This window comes from Nipponia nippon, unplaced genomic scaffold, assembly GCF_047370975.1.
Source record: "Nipponia nippon isolate SJK-2023a ecotype South Korea unplaced genomic scaffold, ASM4737097v1 scaffold_5, whole genome shotgun sequence".
Classification (NCBI taxonomy): Eukaryota; Metazoa; Chordata; class Aves; order Pelecaniformes; family Threskiornithidae; genus Nipponia; species Nipponia nippon.
Window position 1 is genome coordinate 31,587,546 of NW_028262369.1, and position 26,512 is coordinate 31,614,057.

Consider the following 26,512-nt stretch of genomic DNA (forward strand, 5'->3'; position numbering starts at 1 on the left):
GCGGTGCTTGGGCACGGCAGGGAGAGCTGCTGCCCTCAGCCCAGGAGACGTGGTCGGGACGGTCTGTCTGCCCCACGGAAATGCCAGAGGGTGACACAGTGTCTGTGGCGCTCAGCTGATGCCATTGAAAGGCTTGGGATGCTCTTCTCAGCCAGAAGTGGGAAAAGCCACAAAACCTCTGCTGTCTCGCAGTGCAGGGGCAGCTCCCTCCGAGAACAAGCCAGCGGAGAGTCAGTGTGAATCACCAAGGGGCCTCTGTGGTCCTGCAGGGTCTCAGGAGCTTTCTTGGAGGAGAGGACCTTCAGAAAACTCGTAGTGGGAATGGTCCCTCAGGCTTTGGCCTGAGAAAACCAGATCTGCTCATGCAAAAGCCGTAAGGAACCCTCTGCCTTATCTTCTCACTTTTGTCCCAGATGTATTCTTGACCACCTTGAGCCCTTCCTTCAACTCCTGGGCTAGTACTGTCCTTCACCCATTGGCCTGTCTTGCTCCTTGTGCACATCAAGTTGGCTGCCAGGTTGGCCATGTGGGAAGTCCCTGCCTGCTTGTCCTGTCACACTGAGCCAGGGCTAATGTTTGAGGAGTCCGCAGGAGGTCTTTAACTTTAAGGTCATCCCACGACAGCATCTGGAGGGCAGCACCAGTAAATCTATTTGAAATTCTGCCTTCCTGCTGGGGAGGAGGAGAAGGTCAGGTCTCCAGGGGATTTGTGTTCCTGGTTGCTGAGCTGATGTGAATTTAAGAGAAAACAGTACACCTGAGTGCTCTTCCCCCGTGTTTTGCAGAGCCGCTGGGGCTGCTGAATCACAGGTGCAGTGCTTGACAAGGGGCTTCAAAGACAGCCGGACCGACGCTGGTACCAGCTGGACCAGAGAGCTCCTGGCCATCGTGCTGGGAGCTGGTCTGACTTCACTTGCCCCATCGCTGTCAGATGGGTGTGAATGTTCAGGCTGCCCTGCAGGCTCCATCCAACCTGCGTCCGCTTGAAAACAAACTGGGAGCCTTGGCAGAGCTTGACTCCTCACTTTGCTGCTATTTTTAATCCCTTGTTAGAGTCAGTTTCCTTTCTGGTGCCTGGTTATTTTCTCTCCAAGGTTTTCTGCTGTTTGTTTATTTGTCCGTGTCCTCCCTGCCCCGAGCTGTTCCTTCACGTCTGTTTTCTCTCCGGATGCCAGCGAGGCAGCCTGGAGGTGTTCAGCAATGCCACCACATGCAGTCATGAGATGGCCCTTGTGAACTGCTGCCACGATGGCCAGCTCTGCTCCGGGCGGCTGTGGCTCGGCCAGCTGGCAGAGCCCTCCCCAGCGCCATTGACCCCAGGGCCAGCGTGGCCAGACCCTGAGGGTGCTGGGCGTGGTTGGCCGAGATGACCACGAGGGAGATGCCAGGGCGGCCACCTGCATCCCTGGGTTGCTTTTACCATCAGTTTACCAGCTCCAGGCACTGATTAAAAATAACAATTATCCGTTTTTCTTTGTGTTGCCACTGCTGCTCCGTTTGAGATGCTCTGGGAGTGCTTCCCACACCGCCTGGCTGATGTAGCTCCCCATCTTGTGTTCATGAGCTTGTGTCCAGGATGTGCTGATGCCTCAGCGTCGGCGTGAGCCACGAGGTCCCACCACCTCCTCAGCCCTGGCAACCTGCTGCTTTCTGGTCCGGGAGTGGCTTTCATTTTCTTCATGTTGGGCAGCTAATTTCTGAGCAAGGCATTGAATTTTCCATGCCTGGCTTCGCTCTATTTTCTAATTTGTAGGTTTTTCTAGTCCTTATTTCTCAGTCTTTGTATCCCCCTGGAGCAGTCTTGCTTGGCTGTCAAACAGTTAAACCCTGAGTCTGCAGCGAGGGGGGGGTCCTGCTTCTTATTTGATGGGTTGCGTTTTTATCTCTGTTTCTACAGCCAGTGTAAATGGGCTGGTGAAACCCTCTTTCCACTCAAGATGTGCGGTGGTGTTTCCTTAAATCTGAACCTGGCAGGCCCAAGATCCAGCACATCTGAAACAGGGCTCTTTGGAGCAGGAATGCTGCTATATGAGAAACGTGTTACGCAGGCGCTGGGCTGTTTTACATGCCGTTCCCTGCTCCTTTGGAGCTGAGACATGGAATCGCTCATCAGCTGTGTCACGGCATGCTGCTGCTGAAGCCCCCACGGTGTGAACATTGGCAAGGGGAAGTGGACAAATCCTGCCATTAATATTTAAACCCGGCACAAATCCCGTTGTTTGCTCTTAAATGTTTATCCAGCTCCCCAGCGTAATTGGGCAGCCCGTTATCTGCCGGGTTGTGTCGCACGTGTGGGAATCTGCTGTTACAACCCTCTCTCTGAATCTTTTATAGGAGAGCAAAATACATTTACAAGCAAATTCGGGTTTTGTTTGGAGGCACGTTACTAATTTGGCTGCGGCCCGAACCCCAACGTGTGAAGTGCTCAATGTGTTGTGTGGGAGGAGGAGGTTTTATTTAGCTGCATGCTGGTTTCCTCGCTTCCTGGGCTTTCCATCACTAACGCTATGTGTGAGCAGCGAGCGCCGAGGGTAGTCCCGGGAACCCCACGAAAATGCAGCCGCTTTTTGCATCTTGCTGACTCCTCCACCTTTATCTGTCACAGCGGCCTCGGTGAGGGACCAAGGATGGGCTGAGCTTAGGTGGCGTGGGTCACCCTAGGCATCCACACCCTCCTAGTCCCTATAGATGCAGCCAGGTGACCCTATAGAGGCAGCTGAGACAACCTAGCTGCAGCTGGGAGCAGCGGGTGTGATGGTGGGGAGGAGCATATTAAGAGTGCAATCATCTGGGGTACCTTGGCGATGGGGCTGGATAAGAGCTCGTGGTAGACAGATTAGTCATTGGTTCCTGATAGGGGATAATCGCTGGCTTGTCTGCTCTTTATCTGCAAGATAAGGATGGGGTTGGGGGAGGGAAGGAAAAGACACAGAAAAGCTGAGACAGCCAGGTCCTGGTGTGGTGGTCCCTCGTGGCTTGCAGCAGGGCTTGGCCATCAGCAGCAGGGGAGCAGGATCAGGGCATGTGCGGGGCTGTAGCCCTCATGCTCATCTAGGGGCTGTGATTTTCTTTCTGCTGCTTCAGCTCCTGTCCCAGTTACGTGGTTCTGTCGACTATAAATTATTCTACGGAGGGACCAGCATCCTCTTCTCCCTTCAGCACAGTGCAGGCTGCGCCTAGAGCTTACTGGAACAGCTCTCGGGCAGCGACTGTTAGCAGAAATTAAAGAAATTTTGTAAAGGACATTAAATACAAATAGCTGTTTCATATTGGGTCAGGAGCATTCTCAGCCTTTGCCTGAGGAGCAAAACTCCTCGGGTTGATGTCCTCTTGCTTACAAGCCAAGAAGAGACAGTTGCCCTGCTGAGAAGGCATCCTGGAGCTTGATTTTCATGAATTGCATTTGAGCTCCTGGTTCAGCAGCCCACGGGGCTGGGGCGTGTGCAGCATCCCGAGCTGTCTCCGTGTGAAAGCGATGTCTGCTCCCCAATCAGATCCCAGTCAAGTGGGGAAGACATCGTTAAGATTTAATTGGGAATGTGTTGGCTACAGCATCCCTTGGCTGTCTGTGCAGTGCCTCCCTCTTCTCACACAGACCCCCTTCCTCACTCAAGAGGGAGATGAGATGGGAGAAGCAGACCACAGTGGAGCAGAGCATCCTCCAGCTGCACCAGTCCCTCCTTGGCACTGGTTTTCACTGAGGGGTTTGTGCAGAGCAGGACTCAAAAGCAGGGAGACGAAAAGCTGAGTTTCTGTTCCCTTCTGTGCTCCTGGCTGCTCGCTGGAGCCGTGCTGCTGCCTGCTCCAGGAAGCCGGGGACATTGCTGGGAGGTAGGGCAGCGCTCGTGGGGAAAAATGGGAATGGAAAGGGGCAAGGCAAGGGGAGGTGGATCCAAGCTGTTGCTTAAAGCACTTCTGGTTTTTTTTTTTTCTTTTTTTGTTCTCTGGAAGATGAAATACAGCCTGTGAACACACATGTGTGCCTGCCAAAGGCCCTGCTCTGGTCACAGTTTGCTCTTTGAAGGATTATTGATCCTTTGCTCTTTCCAGCGCAGGGTCTCTCCCAGGCAGGTACACTGATGCACAGGGACTTGTCCACTGTCCTAAAGCAAATGAGGGGCAGGACCAGGCATTTAACCCAGGGCTCTGGAGCCCCTGTGCAGTGGTACCTCTGTTAGACTGTTCCTAATGTGGGGAAGGGCCTGCAGGAATTGGAGTTTTACTGATGTAAGCATCACAAACCAGTGATGTGGAGCAGGAGGAGGAGCACCCCGGGCGATCCTGGGAGCGAGGGAACACTCCAGGCTCTGCAGCTGCCCTGCCTGCTCCCCTGGGGCTTTAAAGGAAGGCAGGTCCCTGCTCTTCCTCAGCCTCACTTCACGTGGGGCGCAGAGGGAGAGGGGCTAGCTAGGCATTAGCCCTGTGGTCGGGATCCCTCCTGACGGCTGCTGCCACCTCCGTGGAAGGAGAGCATGACACTGTCAGCTAGGGCTCACTGCCTGGTTGGTTTTCCCTCACCTGAGCTGATAAAATAGAGGTGGGTCCATATAAAATAGAGGTAGGTCCACTTCTTCTTGCTGGTGGGACTGCTGACGCTGCTGCTATAAACATGGTTGTCTTTTTTCTCCTCCTCCCCATCCCTGTAGGTGCTCCTGACCCCACTGCTGGGGCCAGCATCGACGATGAGAACTGCTGGCACTTGGATGAGGAGCAGGTCCGAGAGCAGGTGAAGCTGTTCCTATCTCAGGGAGGGTACTACGGCTCGGGGAAGCAGCTCAACTCCATGTTTGCCAAGGTGAGGAGGAGCCGTCTGCTCTCTCCCCTCTCAACTCAGCGCATCACGTAGCCGGCAGCTCGCCGGCTGCCCTGGCAGGGTGCCCGTCACAGCTGGGAATCTTTGCTCCAGTGCCTTCTCGCCCGGTCGCGGAGCAGGCAATTGTAATCCAGGCTTTGGGTCAGGCCTGGGTTGTCTCACCCGCTCTCCTGGCAGGTCCGTTCCGCCCACGCAATGGGCTTGCCGTGATCCCTGCGCGAGGGGGGGCTTTCCCCCATCTCCCCATCAGCACGGTGGGGGGAAAGTCAACCCTGCAGAGCCTACCGAGACCATGGAGAGGTGGCACCAGCCTGCAGGCTCTTCTTTTTCTTTGCAGAAGGGCCTTGTTTTTGTGTTCTTGATTGCTTGGTCCTCTTCACAGCCTAGGCTGTGGCTGTAACTCAGCTGGACTCCAACCAGCCAGGTCACAGCCATTGCATGAGCGTTATAATGTATGACTATACACGTATATATGTATATATTTATAGTCTGGACCCCCAGACTGAGGGAGCTGTGGGTTGCCAGCCAGGTGACCATGTATTAAACGCCTCCAGGGGACTGTGGTTTGTCTCACAAAGGACCTTCTCTCTGTCCTTTCCAGGTTCGGGAGATGCTGCGCATGAGGGACTCCAACGGGGCCAGGATGCTGACGCTGATAACAGAGCAGTTCATGGCTGATCCTCGGCTCTCCCTCTGGAGGCAGCAGGGGACAGGCATAACGGAGAAGTGCCGGCAGCTCTGGGATGAGCTGGGTAAGGGTCAACGCCTTGCAGAGAGCAGTAGCAGGGTTGCTTGGGCTGCCAGGCCAGCAGACATTGTCTCAGAGGCCTTTGGGGCTCTTTTTTTTTGGGAGCAGAGGCCCCGAGAGATGCCAGGAGCTTGCTCTATCCCCTGCTGGGGAAATCCTGTTGGGATAGCTGGATCAGGCCCCAACTGTACAGTTCAACACCTTAAACCAGCCCCTCTCCTGCAAAGGAGTCAAGGATGACGGGTGTGCAGAGTGTGGCTGGTCCCATACTTGCAGCAGCCTGGTGTTGGGTGTGCTGCGCCAAAGCCTTTGCAAAGGAGGGTGCAGGCTGGTGAGCCCCGGGGCTGGGCGTAGCCTGGAGATGTGGAAGTGCCATTCCTGGAGGAACTGTGATCCAGAGGGGAAAAGGCAGGTTCTCAAGTCGCGTCCTGTCTAACAGATTTCTGCATGCTCTAGTGCACGTTTCCAGGGTGAGGGGGGCAGAATGGCCGGCGCAGAGCCTGGCTTTAAGGGAAATGCAGTTCTGGGTAATTCTAGCTAAGCACCTTAGACACCGGCTCAGCTGGCTGACACCATAATATCATTAGAATAAAACATTTAGATGACGTGGGCCCAGGGAGGTTGGTTGTGTGGTGGAGTTAACCCAGCAGTTCTGGGCTCTCCTGGACATCTGGGATCTTGGGTGAATAGTTTGACTTGTGCCATAGTTTCATGAAGAGTGAGTTTGAGCTCCTCTGCAGCCTGCTGGTGGGAGATGCCGTGTAAGGGCAAGGGCTCACGGGCTGGGACCAAAGGGATGTTGTAGAGCTGGAAGAAGGTTGAGGGTGGCCCAGGGTCTGGAGTACCTGAAACTGAAGCTGGGATCACAGACCCTCATACCAAGTGCCCAACAAATGCAAACATAGCTGTGAGACCGGAGAGCCTGGCCAAACAGCACAGACAAGGGCTGAGCCGGGTGGGATGTCTCGCTTCTGTGTGAAGTTCCCTAGATGGAAATAACCGCGCCGGGTCTGAAGAGCTCATCTGTGCTTGCTTGCCAAGAACGTATTTCCAGGATTTTGAGATGCTGCAGCTAAATGATTGGATGAACAAGGATCCCAGAGAGGTGGCCAAATCCAGCAAGCCAGAATTTCCACATGGAAGAAAGCAAACACATTGGTGAAATGTGGATGGATGGGTGTCTAGGCAGGCCTGGACGCAGGAAGCAGTTTGCCCAGAATTACAGATTATTTGGCCAGACTTCAAACCTGCTATCCAAGCCGAGAGCCCTCCTTCCCTTCCCACACACATGAGGCGGGAGCGGTTGGGACTGAAAGTCCTGGCTTAACCATGCAAGGACCAGGTCTGTACGCATAGTTTTGGTCAGCAGAGCGGGAGGAGGCGACAAAATGTCCCCATCAGCAGATGGCAAGGTGGCTAGGGAATGTCAGGGCCCTACCAAGGCTGGATCAGCGTGACAGCAGTTGAAACGTGGTGCCAGCCAACGCACGTCAGAGCAAGCAGCTCGCCTGGCGTAGGCACGTCACACGGGAGGGATTTGGGCATCTCCATACTGAAGAGAAGCCCCTGCAGAGGATGCGGTGATGGTACAAGAAGTGGCTCCAGGGCAGGATGGGCATGGACTATTCCCCCCGTGGGCAGGGATTATTCCCCCCATCTTACAGAAGCCTTTTGGATTTGGACCTGGGCAGCATTTGCTGTAGGAACAGAGCATCCCTCTGAAGGAAGGGTCCAAACCTTGAGGGACCAGAGCTGCAGTGAGTTGGTGATGTTCACCAGTAACAAATATCAGCAATGCAGAGAGACACCCCAAACCATCGCTGGGCAGGCAACGGTAGCCAGGGCACATGGGGTGGTGAAGGCACATTGTCTGTCTGCCCGTGGGCTGCGGATGCCAAAGCCACCCGGCGTTACCACTGCTGCCAAAGGGAGGGATGAGGGGCCTGGTGCTAGCTGCTGCGGGAAGCCCCAGCACAGACTGCATTCCCCTGCCATGTGGAAGAGAAAAACAGGCCTCGCAGAAATTATTTCAGGCACGTGTTTAATAATTAATCATCGATTTTAGCAAAGACTGCATCATAGACTTGCGTGGGATTGGAAGAAGATCAGCCTTAAAGAAGATTGTGGATTTATGCTGGGTAAAATGTAAAGGATTTTGAGGATTTCAGAGTTTTAAAAAAAAAAAAAATTAAAATAAAAAGGGCATCGTTTGCTTGCCTGTGTGCTGCCAACTGAACATCTATTGCCCCGTCTGCTGGGGAGCGAAAGGAGAGACCTGCTGGATGGAGAGCTCTGTGGCGTGGGAGTATTTGCCCTGGCGCATTAGTACTTACGATTAAAGCCTAATTACAAAAAATAGACGAAAAACCAGCTGAAGTGCAGCCTGACCTTAATCTGCCTGGAGACGGGTTTATTTATCTCAGCCACTTGTTTACAGTGGGGAATTTTAGCAGATTAAGCTGGGGAGCGACCCTGTGGGAAAGGGGAGAATTTCTTTGATGGTTTAGAAACTTGGGCGCGGGATCGGAGTGCCTGTCCTCTCCGGGGCCAGCAGCCGGGACCTCTGGGTTGGGAAGGCTCTGACCCCCCCCATCCCTGCACCCAGTCCTGTCATCAAAAAGCATTTTTGTTTAGAGGCTTAGCTTAATCGTGGTCTGCCGCTTTGTTCCCCACTTAACCTTCTGCTATCGGAAAGTTCAGAGGAAGGTTTCTGTAGCATGTGAGCAGACACGGAGTCTGACCCAGTGCGGCATTTCAGCTCAGGACAGGAGTCACTTGTGCTGTCAGCTCGCGTCACTTGACCACAGGGCTCAGAAAACCCCTCTCTTCCATCTCCCAAATAATTGTCATGGCCAAGACAGATGTGAATCCCTCTTCTCTCCTTGTCCCCGCCTCCTCGCCACGTCTTCCCTTCTGCAGGAGAGCCCAGGGGCTTGGAGTTTTGGCAGGCAAAGGATGCCTCAGAGGGCTCCCAAAAATAGGTTGCGAAGTCATGAGGCTTCCGAAGATCGCATCTTAGCCGAAATGTGGGAGCCAAAAATCCAGTGGGTGCATCCCGTTCCTGGGGGCAGCGGAGCCGGAGCACCAAGCCTCGTTACCGCCTGTCAGCCGAGCTCGCTGTCAGAGGCGTGAGCCAAAATCACCAGAGGCCAGAGGCTGCTTTTTACACAAGCAGCTCTGGAGCAGATGAAGAGGGGCAGCAACAATGGGCAGGAGTGCTGGTGGGAAGGGGATATCCAAAACCATTCGGAGCCCCGGGATGCCCAACACCAGGACCCAAGTGCAGGATTTGGCTCATGGCCACCCAAGGAGGTGGGGAGTTTCATGCCCTCGGGATGGGCAGCAAGCAGGCACCCACCACTCAGCTGAGGGCAGTAACCAGAGCCTTAAGGAAGACTCATTTTCCAGAGCTGAGACCTGATTTTTTGGAAGACTCTGTGCCCGTGGAGCCTACAGGAGCCTGGGAATGAGTGGCATGGACCTCCTCTAGGAGGGATGGGCCCCAAAAGCCCCTAAGGAGTCAGCTCTTCTCTTGCATGTGCATTAAGCACTGACGTTGCAGCTCAAAAGTCTTATTCCCCCCTGTTCATCAGAAAGGAGTGGGGTTTCGGTGGGGTTTCCCGAGAGCAGCGGAGCTGAGATGCGGATGGAGCTGGAGGGCTGCTTTGAATATTTGCGGATCTTCGGTGCCTGTGGTTGCTTTTCCCATGCCTGTTCCTGGATGCGATGCTGCTGCCACCATCTGCGTTGTGATGCTGTGACGTCTCTCCTGCCAAGCTGAGCTGCTCCGAGGAGCCAGACGCGCACAGCCTCTATGCCTTATCAATGTCCACAAGTCCCAATTAGCAGAGGGCAGGTGGCGGGACATGTGCTCCAAAAACACCACCAAAGCTCAGCGATAACCCAGAGAACTGGGGAGATACCGGAGTGGAGCCGGAGTCAGGACATTGCTGCTCAGCCTGGTTTTGCCTCGTGCTGCCTGGAAAAGGGACCGGCTGCTCTGGCTGCCTGTGTCGGAGTCACAGCCTCGCTTGGGGCTATCTGGCTCGACGGTGCGGCTGTGCAGCTGGGGAGCTGCCGCACAAAACACAGCAAGCGGGAGACATGGTTTGGGTGCCTGGAGGAATCCCCTTGCCGCGCAACAGAGATGTGTTGGGCGATGTTGTCCTGCCCCTGGCTGTCACTTTGGGAGGAGAATTTTGGCTCTGGGAGTGATGGAGAGCTGTGGCAGAGCAGCTGCCTGGGTGGGGAGAACGGAGGTGCAGAGAGAGAGGCAGGGGAGGGTGTTTTTGTGAGAGGCTGAGCTGTCCTGGGTGTGTGGAGGGATCTGACCCAGGCAGAAGGAGGAGCAGCACAGGCTGCTCAGCCCGGGGGTATCCCCGGGGATGCCGTGCATCACAGCTGTGCCAGCACGCAGCCATCTCACCCCGCAGGGCAGGCACAAGGGAGGGAACATGCTGCATCCTGGCAGCCTTGCAGGGAAATTTGGGCAAAAATGCAATTAGCTAAAGGAGAATTCATGGTTTTGCACTTATTTGGGTTGCTGCAGCCCTTTTCAGAGCAGTGGGTGACCCAGGAGAGTCGGCAAGGCTCAGTTAGCAGCACCAGCGTCAGCCCTGTCCTATGAAATGATGACAGATGTCCTTGGGCCTGGTTCTGCCTCTTGCGCAGCAGACAGCATCGTCAGGCCTGTGAGGTCCTGTGGTTGACTTGGAGGCTGTCAGCGTGTGTGTCCTACTGATGGGCACCTCTGCTTGCGAGATCTGGAGGGCTTCCACCTTGGAGGGCTCGTGCCTGTGAGACATGAAGCCAAGCTCCAGGTTCCTCTGTTGGTTCCTCTGCAGGCTGGCGGCTACTGGGGATTAAAAAAGAAAAAGAAAAAAAAAAAGGAAGAAAATACACCAAATCTCCTTTTTAAATAGTTGAATGCAAATGGCCTGAAGAACAATGGCAGATGAAATAGCATTTGGAGCGGGCTTTAAAGTGCTTGGAACGTGGGTAGGATCAAAATCAGGTTAGTCTTTGGAGATACAGACTCTGCAGCTTGCCAGGGTGTTTTTAAGCATGCTTTGATGTGTAGTTCAAACACTAGATTTGTCCTGGCAGACAGAAGCACTCACAAATTCATACACAGCCGCTCTCTCCTTCCCTCCTCCCCACTGTCCCCCATCTCATGAGATTATAATTTAGCTTTATTACAGAGGAGTTTTACTTTTATTTAAAAGCTGTCTAAATCCCCCTCCTGGGTCCGTGCATTATGCTGAAATGAGTTTATGGATGCTGATGAAACCTTGCAGGCTCTCACGACAAGCGCGGCAGCAGAAGAGCTTTGCCCCGCGGGTGTGGTGGTGGCACCTCCTTGATTTCTTGGCTTTGTTTAGGGGCACTGTGGGTGTGCGTGGTGTTAAACCCGCACTGCAAGCTGGAAGAGAAATCCTGCTGGCTCCGGCAGCTGCGCAAGTGGGGCGAGATGGATGTCTGTCCCCTGGAAGATGGTAATTACGGTAATGAGCTTCCCAACATCACCAACGCGCTTACGCAGAGCTCCGGTCACAGCCAAGGTGAGTCTGGGCAGGGGGTGGAAATCCAGCCAGTGGCCAGAGGGGTTGGGTCAGGGTCAAAACTCACCCCAAAGTTGAGAGACCTCAATTCACTTGCTGGTGATGTCTCTGGGAGGCATGGGAATACAAAACACTTCTCTTTACAGCTTCTGGTTTTAGATACACTTGGAAGTGTTTGGCTCTTTGCGACATCTTGGGTGAAGCCACCTGTGTTTTGAGCATCAAATCATTTTCAAAGGCCATTTTAAAGCAATTTGACCACAGGGGAGTTTGGACTGATATGGTCTGTGCAGGTTTAGGTATGGAGTTTTACAGAAAAACAGTGCTGCTTGAATCGGAGCGGAACTGAGCTCTGAAGCCCTGGCTGTAATGTGAGAGTGAGGAGTTGGAGGTGGTGCAGAGCCCCTCACCCAGCCCTTAGGTCTCACTTCTGGGCTTTGATTCAGATGGTAAATAAGTTATTAACCAGGGATGTTAAACTCGGTTCAAGTGCAGAGCACAAGTGGAGCAACGTAGTTATGGGGTTGTTCCTTCATGCTAAAATATTTTCTCATCCCCTGACAAAGCATTTGATCCCTTTAAAGCACTTTCTCCTCTTCCTTTTGCCTGAAGTAGACATTAATTGAAAGTTACTGCTCTTACCGTGCCCCATCTGCTGTGCTGGAATTGCTCTTTGGTGTATTACGTGTGGCCAAAGTGGAACGAGGAGAGGGGGGCGGCAGCCATGCCATGAAGGAAACGTCACTCTTCTGGGTGAGCCCACCCTGTCGCTGCCAGGACCATATGCCCCAGCTGCCTCCCCGTGCACATCCTTGGGGAGCGGCTTAATTTAAACCTGGCCTTGCTCCATGTCCCGAGCCAGCCCCGGGACTCCCCCCTGGTGTTCCCAGCTCCGCTGAGGATTCGCTCCGGCATTCGGGGCAGGTCACTGGGGCTGAGCAAGTCACGTTTTTAGACATGCAGGGAGTTTCCAAAGTGTGTGCCAGGGATGTCCCCTTGTCCCTGCGCTCCTGCCTCTCCAAGCAGGGGACTGAAAGCAGCACAGACCCTGGAGGTGTCCTGGGGTTAATGTCTGTGCATATGCAAATACTGCTGCAAATTGTTGTGAGCCTGAGCCTCTTTTATTACTGAAAGGAGAACAGCTGATTCCTGAAATCCTTCCTGGTAAAGTGAGCAGGCTTGGTTCTGTGCGTAAGAACACCTGTTTAATTTCTCTCCACCTCAGGGTGCCTGCAATGTTCGGGCTAATTGCTTGTTGCCATCGTTTCCAGATTGTGTTTATCCAGCCGCCCTGGATCAGCTTTGAGCAGTGCCTTTTGTTTTCCCCTCTCATTTAACTCGGCCCATCTTATGGGTTGCAGGACCTAACGTGCAGCACTGCATCCCCTTTGAGGCTTCCCGTTTTGCAGCCCGCTGGCTGCGTTTGACCCTTTTGCTCCAGCGTGGCTGGAGCAATAGCAGGATTGCTCTGGATGGGCATTTTCCTCCCGACAAACCACTTGTCTGGTCTGTCTGGCCAGAGTGAAATGCTCATCCAGCATTCGATAGCTTTGAAAATATCATTGTAGTTACAGAGCAGGTCTGAGGACGAGCACAGACATCTGCTGCAGGTGGGGTTTCAGACGATGCTGTCCCTTCCCTTCCAGCCCTCTCACACAGCCAGGGGAGGTTGCTGGAAGGCGATGGTTTCCCCCATCGCCCATAGGCAGATGAGACATGCTTGTGTGGTTTCCTTCTTGGCTTCAGGTGCTGCTGATCTAAGCAGCTGTGGTTCAGTGAAGCTGGGGCTTTGCGTTGGAGCAGAAGAGGAGAGCTCGTGGTACTTGTGGGGCAGTAACACTGAGGAAGCCCAGTCCTGACCCCCAGCAGCTGCCTGCACTCTGAGCATCACAGGAGTGGGAATGCACCGCCACGTTTCAAGGCATCAGCCTCATATGTGACAGTGGACTATCGTCAGAAAGCTAATGGCAGGGCAGTCCCTGCCTCTTTTCTCACCTCTCTGGCCAAGGCAGCTATTCTAGCAAGTTAATTAGCAATGCCGTCCCAGGAGATGGCAGTCTCCATCAGAGACAGGATGGGCACAGAGGTATCTAAAGGCAATCTGCCACAGTGCAGGAGCCAGAGCCCCTGTGCTCAGCTCCTAAACGGCTGGGGTGGGACCAGGTGGGGCTTTGCTCTCATTGTAAAGACACTGCTCTGCCCAGGGAGGTCATGTCTGGGGGCAGGAATAGGCTGCCCCTGCCCCACTGAGGCACTGACAGTTTTTCTCTTTGCAGACTCGCTGGCCAGGCCCAGACGAACTGTGTTCACCCGGGCGATCGAGGGCTGTGACCTCCACTGGCAGGACAGCCACCTGCAGCGCATCATTAGCAGTGACTTCTACGTGTCTCCCTCCTACCAGCGGGAGGGCGAGAGCCTCCTCTTCAACTCCCAGGGGCAGCCGCTGTGGCTAGGTGAGCATCCAAACCAGCAGCCCCTTGCAAGATTCTGCATCCTGGATTGAAATTGCCTCCCTGGCCCTTAGCCTGAGGAGTAGGGCAAGCAGAAGAACTTGATGCCCTCCCACACCCCAGCCACAGTCCTTATAGCAAGCCCCACATCTTTACAGTCCAGGTTCCCCCTGGGCAGCTCGGACCAGGCTCATCGTGTCCTCTTTCACCTTGCCAGTGTTTGGCTGTCCCCAGTGCAAGCTCTCACTGTTCCCAGTACAGGGGGACTGGACACTTAAAGTCCCTTGAAAGTTGCCTGGGGAGCACAGCTGTATCTTCTGGATTTTTTTCTTCCCTGCTCTCACCCTATTTTTAGTCTTCCCTTAAAGGCAATTAGCAGGCAGTACAATTAAGCCTTGTATGAGCTTAAGGCATACTGGGCCAGTCGAGCCCAGTACCTTCCTGTGTTGTAGACTTTTAGTCCATGTACCTCAAGCCACACAACTTCTCTACTGCAAAGTCATGACCCTGGGCAGATCTGCAGACCCTCGACAGCTACATGTCTGGGATGAGAACATGTGAGACAAAGAGCTTGGGGGGCACCTGATGTGGCTGTCAGCCCTCAGACTGACCCCAAAATGGGAGACGCAAGCCCCCACACCTCCAGGAGGGTTGATGCCTCGTCTCTGCAGCCCAAGAGGTGAATGTATGGACATGGAACAGGTCAAAACCCACCACTGCACTGTCGGCCACTCCAGGAGCCGGGGTCTGCCGTCACCCAGCCAAATGGGAAGAGAAAATTTAAAGCCATCCAGAGATGTGGTTTGTGGAGCAGCCGGCACTAAGTTGCTATTAAGGCCAGGAGATAAGTTAAAGGCTGCTGGTACACCTCTGCTGGCTTAGCTGGAGCAGGAGAGGACATTTCTACTCTGGGATGAGTTCTATGTAGCTGCAGGCAGCAGGTCTCCTCCCCGCGCAGCCATAGGCAGTGGTGGTGGGTTAGTGCTTCCATGGACTCCATCTAGCAGGGGTGTGGGGGCCACAGCTCCCCTGTCCCTAGCATAATCTGGGTTCTGGTGAGCCCTTCGGCCCAGCTGGTTGGTGCATGTTATTTTTCTAATGTATTTGCCATGATTTTTGGATTTTGCGCTTTCGCTTTCTTGGCACCCCTTCAGGGACTCAGTGCTGGGAGAGGAGTGTGATTTGTCAGCAACTTCCAGTGATGAATTCAGTGAGAAGCTGAATATTTCATCCATTTAGCAAATGAACAGAGGGAGCAACAAGAAGCTCTTTTACAGATGTGTTTGTTCTGAAATGTTTTCCTCCTGTATTCCTTGCGGGTGACCTTTGGGACGTGGAAACCCCATTTGTGGAGGTGGTTGTCTGCATTTCCAAAGCTTTCTGAGCTCTTCCAGGAATAGAAATTATCCCTCTGCCATAATTTGAGATCTTCTATGTTTGCCTTTTTTTTTCCCCCCTCCTTCCCCCTTGGTAGGACATTTTGCAAGAAAATGGGATTTTCGCTGCTTGTTATGCGGCATGTCATGTCATCTGCTCCCGCTAATTTCTCACTCAGTCATAATCCTCTCCACAGTTGCTTGTGATTTCAGGTGAGCAATGAGCAGCAGGAGCAAATGAATTCCTGAGCAACTGTGAGTCTTGGGTGGGGGTTCATGCAACTGTTCCTAATAATAAAACACCAGGTAGGAGAGCTGCAGAAGAGACGGGGTATCTGCAGAGCTCGCTCCACGGAGGCATTAAGGAAGCCGTTCAAAACATCACCCCAGATCTTCCAGTGCCCCCAGCGCAGTGCCAGATGCACAGCCTCACCCCATGTATCATCGCCTGTGTGATGAGAGCAGGGCGAGTTATTGGAGGAGATGCTAAGAAGCATTTGGGAGAAATGAGAGGAGTCACTATAAGCCGTGCAGATTTTAGGAGAAATGAGTGGCGGGTTTGTAACAGCCTGTGTTTGGAGCCATCATATTGCAGCAATGCTGTGTTGGAAATGCTTCCATTAGATAAGGTTTGTGGAGGTGGGGATTTAGGTACCGACGTGAGTGCTGTGGGTTGAACATGGTAGGAGTCCCGTTAGTATTCCTGGTAGGCATCCCTGCCAGGAACAGGGAGAAAGGGATGAATTCAAGACAGGGAGCGGGAGTTTAGCTGGGGCATGGGGAAGATCAGTAGAAGAAAATGCCCTGAAGCCTGATGCCATCAGGTTCTCTACCCCCATTGGTACCATACCAAGGATTTCTGTGCTCCTCTGGCTCAGCCATGCCCCCATGTTTGTCCTTGCCTTGCAGAACATGTCCCGACAGCCTGCGCTCGGGTGGATGCCCTGCGCTCCCACGGCTATCCCAGAGAAGCTCTCCGACTAACTGTTGCCATAATCAACACCCTGCGACTGCAGCAGCAAAGGCAGCTGGAAATATATAAGCATCAGAAGAAAGGTATGAGTAGAGCTATGGGAGAAGTGTCTCACGAGGTCTGGCTTGGGTGCCCCAGCTGGTTGAGAAAGTCTTCTCCACCTCAGAGAGTAGCGCTGCCCCATCAGAGCAGCAGAGGTTGATGGTGGGCAGCATTGTATGGGATTACTCACACCCTAAAAAGACAAACTGATGCATCTGATTGCTTGAGCCAAACTGTGTTGATACCCACATGCTAAGGACAGAGGTGCCCATGTACCATCTTCGGGCTGCTGGAGTAGGGATGTTCTTGTTCCCACTGTCACCGTGTCTGGTTGCCTGTAAGGATTGCACAGGCAAGTGATGCCTGCATTAAAGAGGAGCTGCTTGTCTGCAGAGCTGCACTAACTGGCTGCGTGTGCTGCCTCCGCCTTGTATTTGCTGAGTAAATTGTACCAGGAGGCAAGCCCGGTGTTTCTCCTTTTGCAGTTGCAGTTGGCAGGGAGCTGGGGTCAGTTACTGCAGTGTTGCTGGTGGTCAGTGACTCCTGGACCTTGCTACCTCAGCCAGCTTAAGATCTTCAAAAAACAGAGCTTTTAAGACTCACTGGGAGTCTTTCTCATCTCTGGAGAGATTTCTGCTTGTGTTTCCAAAACATTCAGGCTACCATTGCAAATGAGTCCATACGCTGCAGGTCTGACTTTATAGACCCTATCCTGGGACTCTGCAGTCCCTCGTGTCCTCCTGGAATGGAACAAGCCGCTGCATCTTATGTGGCCTTAGGGGCACCTTTTCTTGTTGTGTGCCTACTCCCTCTGATGTCTGTGGCAGCGTGCAGGGTGGCTGCTCTGAGCTGCTCCTTGCCCTTGTGAACTACCATGCCAGAGTTGGCCCTGGAGGTCCCTCCGTCCCAGGCCATGGGGTAAGAAAAGGCCTCTGGTCTCAGAGACCCCTCAGGGTGCAGAACCTGTCTTTAAATTCCTCACTTTTAATGTCTTTCTGTTCCATTTTTTGCAGAGCTGCTGCAGCGAGGAGCAACAACCATCACCAACTTGGAGGGCTGGGTAGGCCACCCTCTGAACCCCATAGGCTGCCTCTTTCTCACCCTGACTGAAGCATGTAGATTAGAAGAGGAAAATTGCCTTGAAATTTCAGGTACCGAGCATTCCTCCTGGCTCCCTTCCCAGTGGCTACGGCTGAACCGAGCCCAGCGGGCAGACCCCAGGTGCAGGTCTGGGGCTTGGGACTCCTGGGCTCCAAATCTGCCCTCTCTGCACCTTTGCAGGAGCAGTCAGGGCAGCGCTGCAGTGCAGAGAGGGAAAGTTAGTGCCCTGAGTTTTCCCAGTGAGGTTTCCCAACCCGGTTTTTCTGGTTTGCAGCCAGAGCAGAGCAGGAGACTGGCTTAGCAGAGCTGGGCTGAGGCATGCTGGCCAGCAGGAAGGCTCTGGTGTCAGCTGTGCACCCTGTTGCACAGGTCTCAGGTCTCCTGCATCTCCTAGTGAGAGCAGGAAGGAGGGCGAAGCCTACATCTCCTGCAGGGAGCTTTTATCCATCTTCTCTGGGTAACTGAAGGCAGGCAGCAAGGGAAGCATGGGTCTGGCTTCTGAAGTTGAGAGGTTTTTCTCTCTGCCGTGGTTCTGCCATATAGGAAGGCTCTTCCAACCTTGCTGCATCTCTCCCCCTTCTTCTAGATGCCGGGGACTCCAAACCCCCAGTGTATCAACATGTGCCCGTCGCGACCAGCAGCCAAGACAGCAGCGAGTCCTACCTGTCCCTGGCCTTAGAGGTGGCCCTGATGGGGATGGGTCAACAGAGAGTGATGCCTGAAGGTCTCTACGCCCAGGACAAAGTGTGCCGCAACGAGGAGCAGATCATTGCCCGGCTGCAGGACCTGGAGCTGGACCCGGTGCTGGTGCAGACCCTGCGGAAGCAGTGCATCTTGCTGCTGGAAGGTGGGCGCTTGGTTCTTCTAACTGGCTTCTGTGTCTTAGCTGGGCGTTGGTAACATCTCCAGGGTGCCCTTCCCAAGGTTTATGCCTGGCTGACCCCATCCTGGCTTCTTCCTCTGTGGGTGTGGTGCTCAGATCTGTAGGATGGCTGCTCTGCCCCATCATCTGGCAAAGCAAGGGTTTGCTGACATCCCTGGACTGAGACTGCCTCAGAGGCATTATGGAGAAGGGTGCTAAGCATGTGGCCTTAGTTTCTGAGGGATTTTGACCTGAAAGGGTTTTTGGAAAAGGAAAGAGCAGTCCTTTGCCCTGGATCCAGCTTGAGTAATGCACTGGGGAGCTGCTGAGCAGATCTTCAAAGCTTTGGGGTGGTGCAAACCGCAGCCACAAATCCTGCTGTGCTAGTTCTGGCTGACGGGCTCTGCTTCCGCCTAGGTGGTCCCTTCAGCGGCTTGGGAGAAGTCATCCACCGTGAGAGCGTTCCCATGCACACCTTTGCCAAATACCTGTTCTCTGCTCTGCTGCCCCACGATGCAGACCTGGCATACAAGCTGGCTTTGCGGGCCATGAGGTTGGTGCTTGTTTTATTCCATCTCTGCCCCCCATTTTGCCGCTCTCCTCTGCTCCGCTGGGAAGCCGGGATGCTTTACAACCCTAGAGCAGGGATGGAAGTAGAGGCAGGCTTAGAGCTTGCCATTCCTGGGATCTTCCTGTGCAACGTGTAGAGCTGCCCGGGCACCAAGCAGCAGTGCAAAGAGACTCTTGCTCTGTGTTTGGGCAATTCCTGGTTTTCAAGCCCCATCAGTAGGGATTTGCATGGGCCTGCTAATGTCTGCTGGTCCAGCCCTCTGCCCAGCCCCTCGCCCCAGGCTGGACCGCCACCTGCCTGTCCTGGTGCCCGGCGTCCTCCGCTGGAGCAGGTCCCAGGCACGAACGGTGCTGTCATCTGTCTTGAGTCCGCCAGGCCTTGGGCACCCTGCAGCCCTCCCTGTCTGCAGGAAGGGCTGTTATCCTGGCACAGATGGGCAGATGATTGCCCCGGGCTCCAGGATGTTGCAAAGCTGGGTGGAGAGCACAGTTGCACTCTGTTCTCCATTAAATCCAGCTCCGTCTCTGGGACTGGGGACATGGCCGATGCTGAGAGCTGCCCCATCTCCCTTCCCAGTGTGTGACACTCCTCAGACATCAGTCCGTGTACTGCAGTTTTTTGGCAGGGGCTGGATGGGTCTTGAAAAGGCTGGAATTTCCCAAATGAGTCAATGCTTGAAGGACCGTCAACTCCAGAGCATCCCAGTGCCCTCTCCCTCTGACAACATTAAAAGTCCCAGCCCAGAGCATCATCTTTCTTGCGGCATTTCCTCAGTGAAATGGGCCATCTCTCCCCAACACCGGGGGAAATTTTGAAATCCCCCTGTCCTGGGAAGAGCTGCTCAGGAGGACAACCAGACCTAAAAGAGCAGCCAAGGGCCTCTGCAGCGCGTGGGGACACCATGCCCCACCAGACCTAAGACCTCCAGCCACCGAGGAGGAACAGGACTGAGTGCCCTGGGGGTGCACGTTGCTTCCTCGCCACCTGTGTCAGTGCCTGGCCCCTGCTCCCAGCTGGGACCCCCTGTGTTGGGGTGTCTCTCACCTGGGCTGGGAAGGTTGGACTTCTGCTGCCCCATAGGTACCCCAAGCCTGCAAGCAAGGAGAGCAGAGATGGTTGGATGCTCTCCATGTCCAGGGGGACAATTTCCCTCCTGCATGCTGTGGCTGGCCACCGAGTTAGTGACACCAGGGACCAACTCAGGGGTTTAAGAGCCGACATGGTTTTGTCACCATGGCTGGTGATGTGAGACTCCTGCTCCCCTTCCTTAGGCTTCCTTCTCCCCTGGGTTTTCCAGGCTCTTAGATATCCCCACACAAGCAGGTAACCCAAACCGGCTGCAGAGGCCCTGGGGAAATGTGCCGCTGCTTCTGATCATAACCGGGCATTTTAAGAAGAACCAGATGATAAAGCCAGGAGTTCTGCCGGGTGCTCTGACATGAAAGGAGCAGGGAGGGAGGAAGGATTTTGCTTTCCCCCCCCCCCCCCCCCCCCCCCCGAGGCTTGTGCTTTTCCTTACAAGTTTATAAATCACTTCACGGATCATTCTCCCCCTTTCAAGTCAGTCTCAGATTGATCCCCATGCCCATGTGTTGAGCATGCAGCCTCAGGAGCCCCCACACGTGCACAGCAGCAGGATGGTTTCAAAGGCGGCGCTGCGGGCAGCTGCCTGCAGGCAGCCCCTGCCTTTCCTAGCCAGCACCTTGGGGAGAGGAGGTGAAGCTGGGGCTGCTGTGGCGAGGTCTAATGTTGCCTCCTCCCATTTACTCTTCAGGTTGCCCGTCTTGGAGACCACGGCACCGTCCGGCGACGTGACTCACCCCCACCACCTGGTCTCGGTGGTCCCCAGCAGATACCCACGCTGGTTCACCCTGGGGCACCTGGAGTCGCAGCAGTGCGAGCTGGCCTCCACCATGCTCACGGCAGCCAAAGGTTGGTGGGGGGCCGGCTCTGGGATGGGGGTGATGGGACGGAGCTGCACAAGAGCGTCAAAGGGATTTTTCCTGGAGAAAAGAGGGAGCTCCTGCTTCTGCTCTCTCAAGCACGGGCAGAGACCAGGCTGGGCACCCCACTGGCAGCCCACCACGGGCAGGGCATGGTGAGCTGGCCTTGGAGCAGCCCACTGGAGTCTGGGATCTCCGGGCCTCTTGTCCCAAAAGGCACCAAAGCTCATGGTCTGTCAGGGCGGGACGGGAGGTTCCCAAGAGGTGCAGGCAGCCCTGCAGGGATGCTCACCACAGTGCTGTGGATTCTGGGTAGTGCCCCTGGGTGATGCTGGACCATGCGTGCCCTGCAGCATGGTCAGCTGCCAGGTCAGCAAGCCCTGACAGACACGTTGCAGGTTCATGCCATGGTGTAGTTTGAAGCTGCTTATCCTTTTACCTCTGCTTTGTCTCTTCCTGCCCTGTGGTAGTGATCTTGCACAGGCTGTAGGAGGGAGAAGACCTCCCTGTGCACCAAACCATGTGTGGCTTTCGGCAGGGTTGGAGACGGGGACAGCTGTGCTGGGTGGCACACCGGGGTCCCATCCTCAGGGGGCTCGTAAAACACCTCCTCACTGGTCTCTCAGGCCTCTTCAGTTCCTGCCCAGGCGCCATGGTGAAGGCGAGCATGGGGTTTTCATTAAACATCCCTCTGTCCAGAAACCAACCCCACCAGGATGGCGAGCACCTTGTGCCCCATGAGGGTTGGCGAGCTGAGCGGTTACCGCTGCCCGCTGCTGTCCTGCACAGTCTGCAGCAGCCTCTGGCCCCCGGTACCGCCAGCCTGATGGGGAAGGTGCTGCTTCCCTGGCGAGGTGGAAGGTAAATGAGCTGTCAGAAAGCTCCAGCCTCGCTGCCTCAGCAGCCTCTTCTTCCAGCTGTCCTCCTCTTGGCTGCTTTTCCAGGGCTGATGGTGTCCTGCCCCTGCCTTGCAATGCCCTGATGGAGAGCTGGTACCTGGCTTATCCTTTAGTTTCCTCTCCCTTCCAGTGCCTAATGGGGATGAGGTTTTTATGCTGGGGGTGTAGGGCCACTGGATTGCGTCTGTTTTTCCCACCATCGTCTTCCCCAGGTGTTCCCCCGCCGCAGCATGTCCTGATATGATCCTGCATCCTCACAGCCTCTCTCGCCCGCGCCCCCACGAGCTGTTTTAGGGAGGCTTGAGTTTTGGTGGCGGTGCCAGCAGCTGCTGTGGGTGGCAGGCGATATCTTTAGCTATTAGTCACCCAAGATGTCTGCGTGTGCCCAGGTGCAGCACTAGGTTTTTCATGCTTCTGTGCGTTATTTGGTTTTCTTTGCGTGAGGCAAGACAGTATGTGTACAGCAAACAGCTTTTCTTCTTTTTAATGTTCATAAATGAAGACTGACCTTTCTGCAGCCGTTCAGCGCTGAGCATCTCCCCAAACCCCTCCTTTGTTGGGAAAAGGCTGCCTTACAGCTGTGAAACTTGAGCCCAGGGTTGAACATCCAGGTGCCTGGAGATGTCTGCTAATGCTCCAGGACGTGTCTGGGATCACTCAGGGTTGTTTGTCCTCTCCATGAGTGGATGGTCTCAAGCGAGGATGGGCGCTGTAGGATGTGTCACTGCCTGGGGAGGACACCCCATTTTGCTGTTGGACTGAAGAGCCTGATCCAGCATCTCTGTGCATCCCTCCATGTGGACGCCCCAAGGGGCTGACCATGCTGAAGGGGCTGTTCACCACCCGGTGCAGGCAGGAGATGGGGCTCGGGGGCAAGGTGGGGGGAGACCAAGCCATCTGACCATCCTTTCCTGCACCCAGGGGACATGCTGCGCCTACGCACGGTGCTGGAGGCCATCCAGAAGAACATCCACTCCTCCTCCTTGATCTTCAAGCTGGCCCAAGACGCATTCAAGATTGCCACGCCGGCTGACAGCAATTCAGACACAACCCTGCTCAATGTGGCGCTGGAGCTGGGGCTCCAGGTACAGGATGGGGGGGGGGGATGCCGGTGGCCCTTCTGCCCCTCATGCTGCAGCATGATAGTCTTCCACCAAGCGGATGACCCCCTGGGGAAAGAGTGAATTCGTCCCTGCATGGTCCTGAGTGGGGGAGCTCAGCCCCAGGAGGCCCCTGTGCCTGCTGAGGAGGCGAGACAGTGCCGGGGAGCCTCGCGGGAAGCTAGTAGCCAGCTGGGCCAGGGGCATTTTTGGGGAGGGCCATGGTGTTGGGTGGCCTCGGTGGAGCCCCATGGGGCGGCCAGTCACCCCAGGTTTGCCTCGCAGGTGATGCGCATGACCCTGTCCACCCTCAACTGGCGGCGGCGGGAGATGGTGAGGTGGCTGGTGACGTGCGCTACCGAAGTGGGTGAGTGCCTCGCCACGTCGAGCAGATCCGGCCCGCGTCTGGTGGGAGCCCGGTGGGCACGGACATCCTGGGGTCGTTCATAGCCCTGGGTGTCTGATCTCTCCTGAGTCTCCCATTTCTTCCTGGGTAACTGGTTGCACTCCCAGAGTGCCAGCTGGCAGGGCTGGGGCCACAATGGTGGCCGGGTTTGGGACTGGGACAGGTCCCTTGTACCCCCAGGCCAGGCCAGGCCAGCGGTGTTCGCTGGGCCCTGCAGCACAGCCAGCCTCTGCCTGTCCCCCTCCGCCCTGTCCCTGTTGGAGCAGAGGCAGCAGCTCAGCACTGCCGCAGGCTGGCTTTGCCCTGGCTCCGGGCACCTGGGGACTCGGAAGAGCCCCGTGGTCCGAGCCAGGCTCCGGGCTGTGCCGTGACCCCAGTGTTTTCTTGCAGGGGTGAGGGCCCTAGTGAGCATCCTGCAGAGCTGGTACTCGCTGTTCACCCCCACGGAAGCCACCAGCATTGTGGCAGCCACGGTGATGTCCCACAACACCATCCTGCGCCTGAGCCTGGACTACCCGCAGCGGGAAGAGCTGGCCAGCTGCGCCCGCACCCTGGCCCTGCAGTGCGCCATGAAGGACCCGCAGAACTGCGCCCTGTCCGCCCTGACCCTCTGCGAGAAGGACCACATTGCCTTCGAGACTGCCTACCAGATCGTCATCGACGCCGCCTCCACTGGCATGACCTACACCCAGCTCTTCACCATCGCCCGCTACATGGAGCACCGGGGCTACCCGCTCCGGGCGTTCAAACTGGCCTCGTTGGCCATGACGCATCTCAACCTGGCCTACAACCAGGACACGCACCCAGCCATCAACGATGTGCTCTGGGCCTGCGCCTTGAGCCACTCTCTGGGCAAAAATGAGCTGGCGGCCATCATCCCGCTGGTGGTGAAGAGCGTGCACTGTGCCACGGTGCTCTCGGACATCCTTCGCCGCTGCACCATGACGGCCCCAGGGCTGGCCGGCATCCCCGGCCGCAGGAACTCGGGGAAGCTGATGTCCACCGACAAAGCCCCCCTGCGACAGCTGCTGGACGCAACGATAAGCGCCTACATCAACACCACCCACTCCCGGCTCACCCACATCAGCCCGCGGCACTACGGGGAGTTCATCGAGTTCCTCAGCAAGGCCAGGGAGACCTTCCTCCTGGCGCAGGACGGGCACATACAGTTTGCCCAGTTCATTGACAATCTCAAACAAATCTACAAAGGCAAGAAAAAACTGATGCTGCTGGTGCGGGAACGGTTTGGGTGAGCCCCGGCCCCCGCCACGCTCACTGGCAGGGTCCGGCCGCAGCACGGGGACTCGGGAGAGAAGAAGGAAGGAAAGCGGAGATCACCTTCCCCCCATCGGCAGAGGCTGCTCTGTTCTGGTCTTCTGTTTCTTTTTTTTTTGTTTTCTTTGGGTTTTTTTGGTTTTTTTATTTTTTTCTTTCTTGGATTTAACCATTTCACACACTGAGAGGATCCAGAGATTCCTTGGGCACAAACCAAAAGGCAACCACGGGGAAAAAGGATGGTTCGCTCAGCCCCCTGCCCTCCCTTGCCAATACCAAAAGCTAACCTGGAAATCTAATACCTCTTTCCTGAAGGAAGCGGTCGCTGGAGGGATCCGAAGGTTGCAGAGTGCAAAAATCTTTAAAATTACATGGGGAATTAAAAAAAAAAAAAAAAAAAGAAAAGGAAAAAAAAAAAGAGCGAGCAAAGAAACCCGCAACACTAGAACCTCATGCGTCACCAAAAGCGATGGCTTTGCAGAGCGCTTCTCCCGCCCGCCCGAGACATGCAAACTCCTCTATTTGTGAAGATACTTCAATAAAAACAAGTTAAAGTAACTGTTCTCAGGGATTGCTTACTAAAAGTAACACAAAAAAAAAAAAAGCATTTATGATACTGTAAATACTATAGTATATGTGTCAATTATTAAATTGTAAAGTTATAATTATTTATAATTCTGTCTTTTATTTGGGGGATACTTGAAATTGTCGTGGGCTGGGGCGATTATTTTTATTATTGCTATTATTATTATTATTATTATAACTATTATTTAAAAAACCACACAAAACAAAACCGCAGACAAAAAGAGGAGGAGGCACGCGAACATTTCTCAGGTTCCCATGGCATCGTCGGCAGCGAGAAGGGTGTGGGGGGAGGCGAACGTCCGCTCGACTCGCAGCCCTGGGATGGACGGACGGACGGACGGAAGGAGGAGTGGCAGCCCAGCGCTTGAGGACAGCAAAGGAAGGGACTCAGGGCGACGCTCGCTCGGACACGCATGGATGCTGGCGACGGAGGACAAGAGCCCATCGCCTCGTACGCGGCCGTCTCCCAGCGGGCCCAGGGGTGCGGGGTGCCTGGGCAGGCGTGCGGGCACCAGGGCTGCCCGGCTCCCAGGGAGGGAGGGGGGCAGGCATAGCCGTGCCGCCTCCCCGCACCGTTCTGCTTCCCAGCTCCGTGGTGCGGCTGACGCTCAGCCCTTCCCGGCTTCGCCCCGCACCCGGGGCAGACTCTCCAGCCCTGGGCTGGCGGCTCTTCGGTTTTGGTTCATTTCTTTGCCAGCGGGTTGGGAGGGCTGAGGGGGCCCAGGGCCGGTCTGGATGGTGACTTGTAGTTAGAGAACGTGGGCTAGTTATCTGCTGTCTGGTTTGACTTTTAATTTTTTGGCAAGTGACTTGTGTCCGTGCTCCGGCCAGGAAACCAATTGTACTCGGTCTCTGTCGCCACCGAAATAGCGGTCTTCAACCAGTCCGTTTCTCTCTTTTTTCCTTCCTTTTTTTTTTTTTTTTTCTTTTTTTTGCGTGCGTGCGTTGTATGTGTGTGTGCGACCTCTTCATCTGATGTTTAATAATAAAAGGGATGAACGTTACTGCCTGTATCTCTACTGCCTTTCTCTGAAGTCGGAGGGGTAACCGCGCTTGCTGGGCAGCCTGGCGTTGCAGGCAATGCAAGCAGGGCAGAGCCCCGGCGGGGATGCGGCATTGCTGCAGCCCCTTGGTACCCAGCTCCTGCGCCCCAAGGAGGGGGACGGAGCAGTGGCAAGGCACCCTGGCTGCTTCAGGGTGCAATTCCCTGCCACACTCAGCGTCAGCAGGTCCCTGTCCAGCTTGGGCTGCTTTCTGCAGGGTTTGCTGAGCCCCAGGCAGACTTGGCCCGCAGGATCAGAGGAGATGGGGATGTGGGCGGGGGGGGGGGGAATATCTCCATGACCGGTGGGATGGTCCCAAAGAGGCTCTGGGAGCTGGAGGAGGGTGACGCTGATGCTAAGGCCATAGCGTCCCTGCCACCATCCCAGCCAGTGTGGCAGAGTGCTGGTGGTCCTAGTGTCTGGAGGGCTCCCGCCATGTGGCCAGCTGTCCCCCAGGTAAGTCCTGCTGGGTCTCCCACCTGCTCAGGGATGCCCTGGGTGGATGTCATGTTGCCTATTCCCACCTGAGCAGGACTGTGGCACGGCTCACCCTGAGCCTGTGGCAGCGGTGGGCTGTGAGCTCCCAGGCTGTGACGCTGCCAGCGTTGGGCAGCTCACCTCCCCTAGCAGGGCTGAGCGCAGCCATAGTGCCAGGAGATGCCTGTTGTGCTCTGGGCTCACATCCTCTCTCACAAGCCCTCGGCACAACACTCTACAGCCTGGCAGGGAGAGGCATCCCCGCTTCCCCATTCTGACCTGTGGGA

The 26,512-nt window shown here is 55.2% G+C and overlaps 1 protein-coding gene across 1 annotated transcript in view; it reads left to right on the forward strand.

The window, feature by feature from the left end:
- The window catches only part of ZSWIM5 (zinc finger SWIM-type containing 5), a 102,242-nt gene extending 75,761 nt beyond the window's left edge, over positions 1–26,481 (forward strand). The window contains exons 3-14 of the mRNA XM_087730808.1: positions 4,647–4,795; positions 5,415–5,565; positions 10,943–11,122; positions 13,399–13,575; positions 15,858–16,004; positions 16,977–17,114; positions 17,651–17,911; positions 18,344–18,479; positions 20,272–20,429; positions 22,261–22,424; positions 22,725–22,806; positions 23,236–26,481. Coding sequence (XP_087586934.1) covers positions 4,647–4,795; positions 5,415–5,565; positions 10,943–11,122; positions 13,399–13,575; positions 15,858–16,004; positions 16,977–17,114; positions 17,651–17,911; positions 18,344–18,479; positions 20,272–20,429; positions 22,261–22,424; positions 22,725–22,806; positions 23,236–24,098 — 2,606 coding nt within the window. The 3' untranslated portion in view covers positions 24,099–26,481. The remainder of the gene's footprint in view (positions 1–4,646; positions 4,796–5,414; positions 5,566–10,942; positions 11,123–13,398; positions 13,576–15,857; positions 16,005–16,976; positions 17,115–17,650; positions 17,912–18,343; positions 18,480–20,271; positions 20,430–22,260; positions 22,425–22,724; positions 22,807–23,235) is intronic.
- The last annotated feature ends 31 nt before the right edge of the window (positions 26,482–26,512 follow it).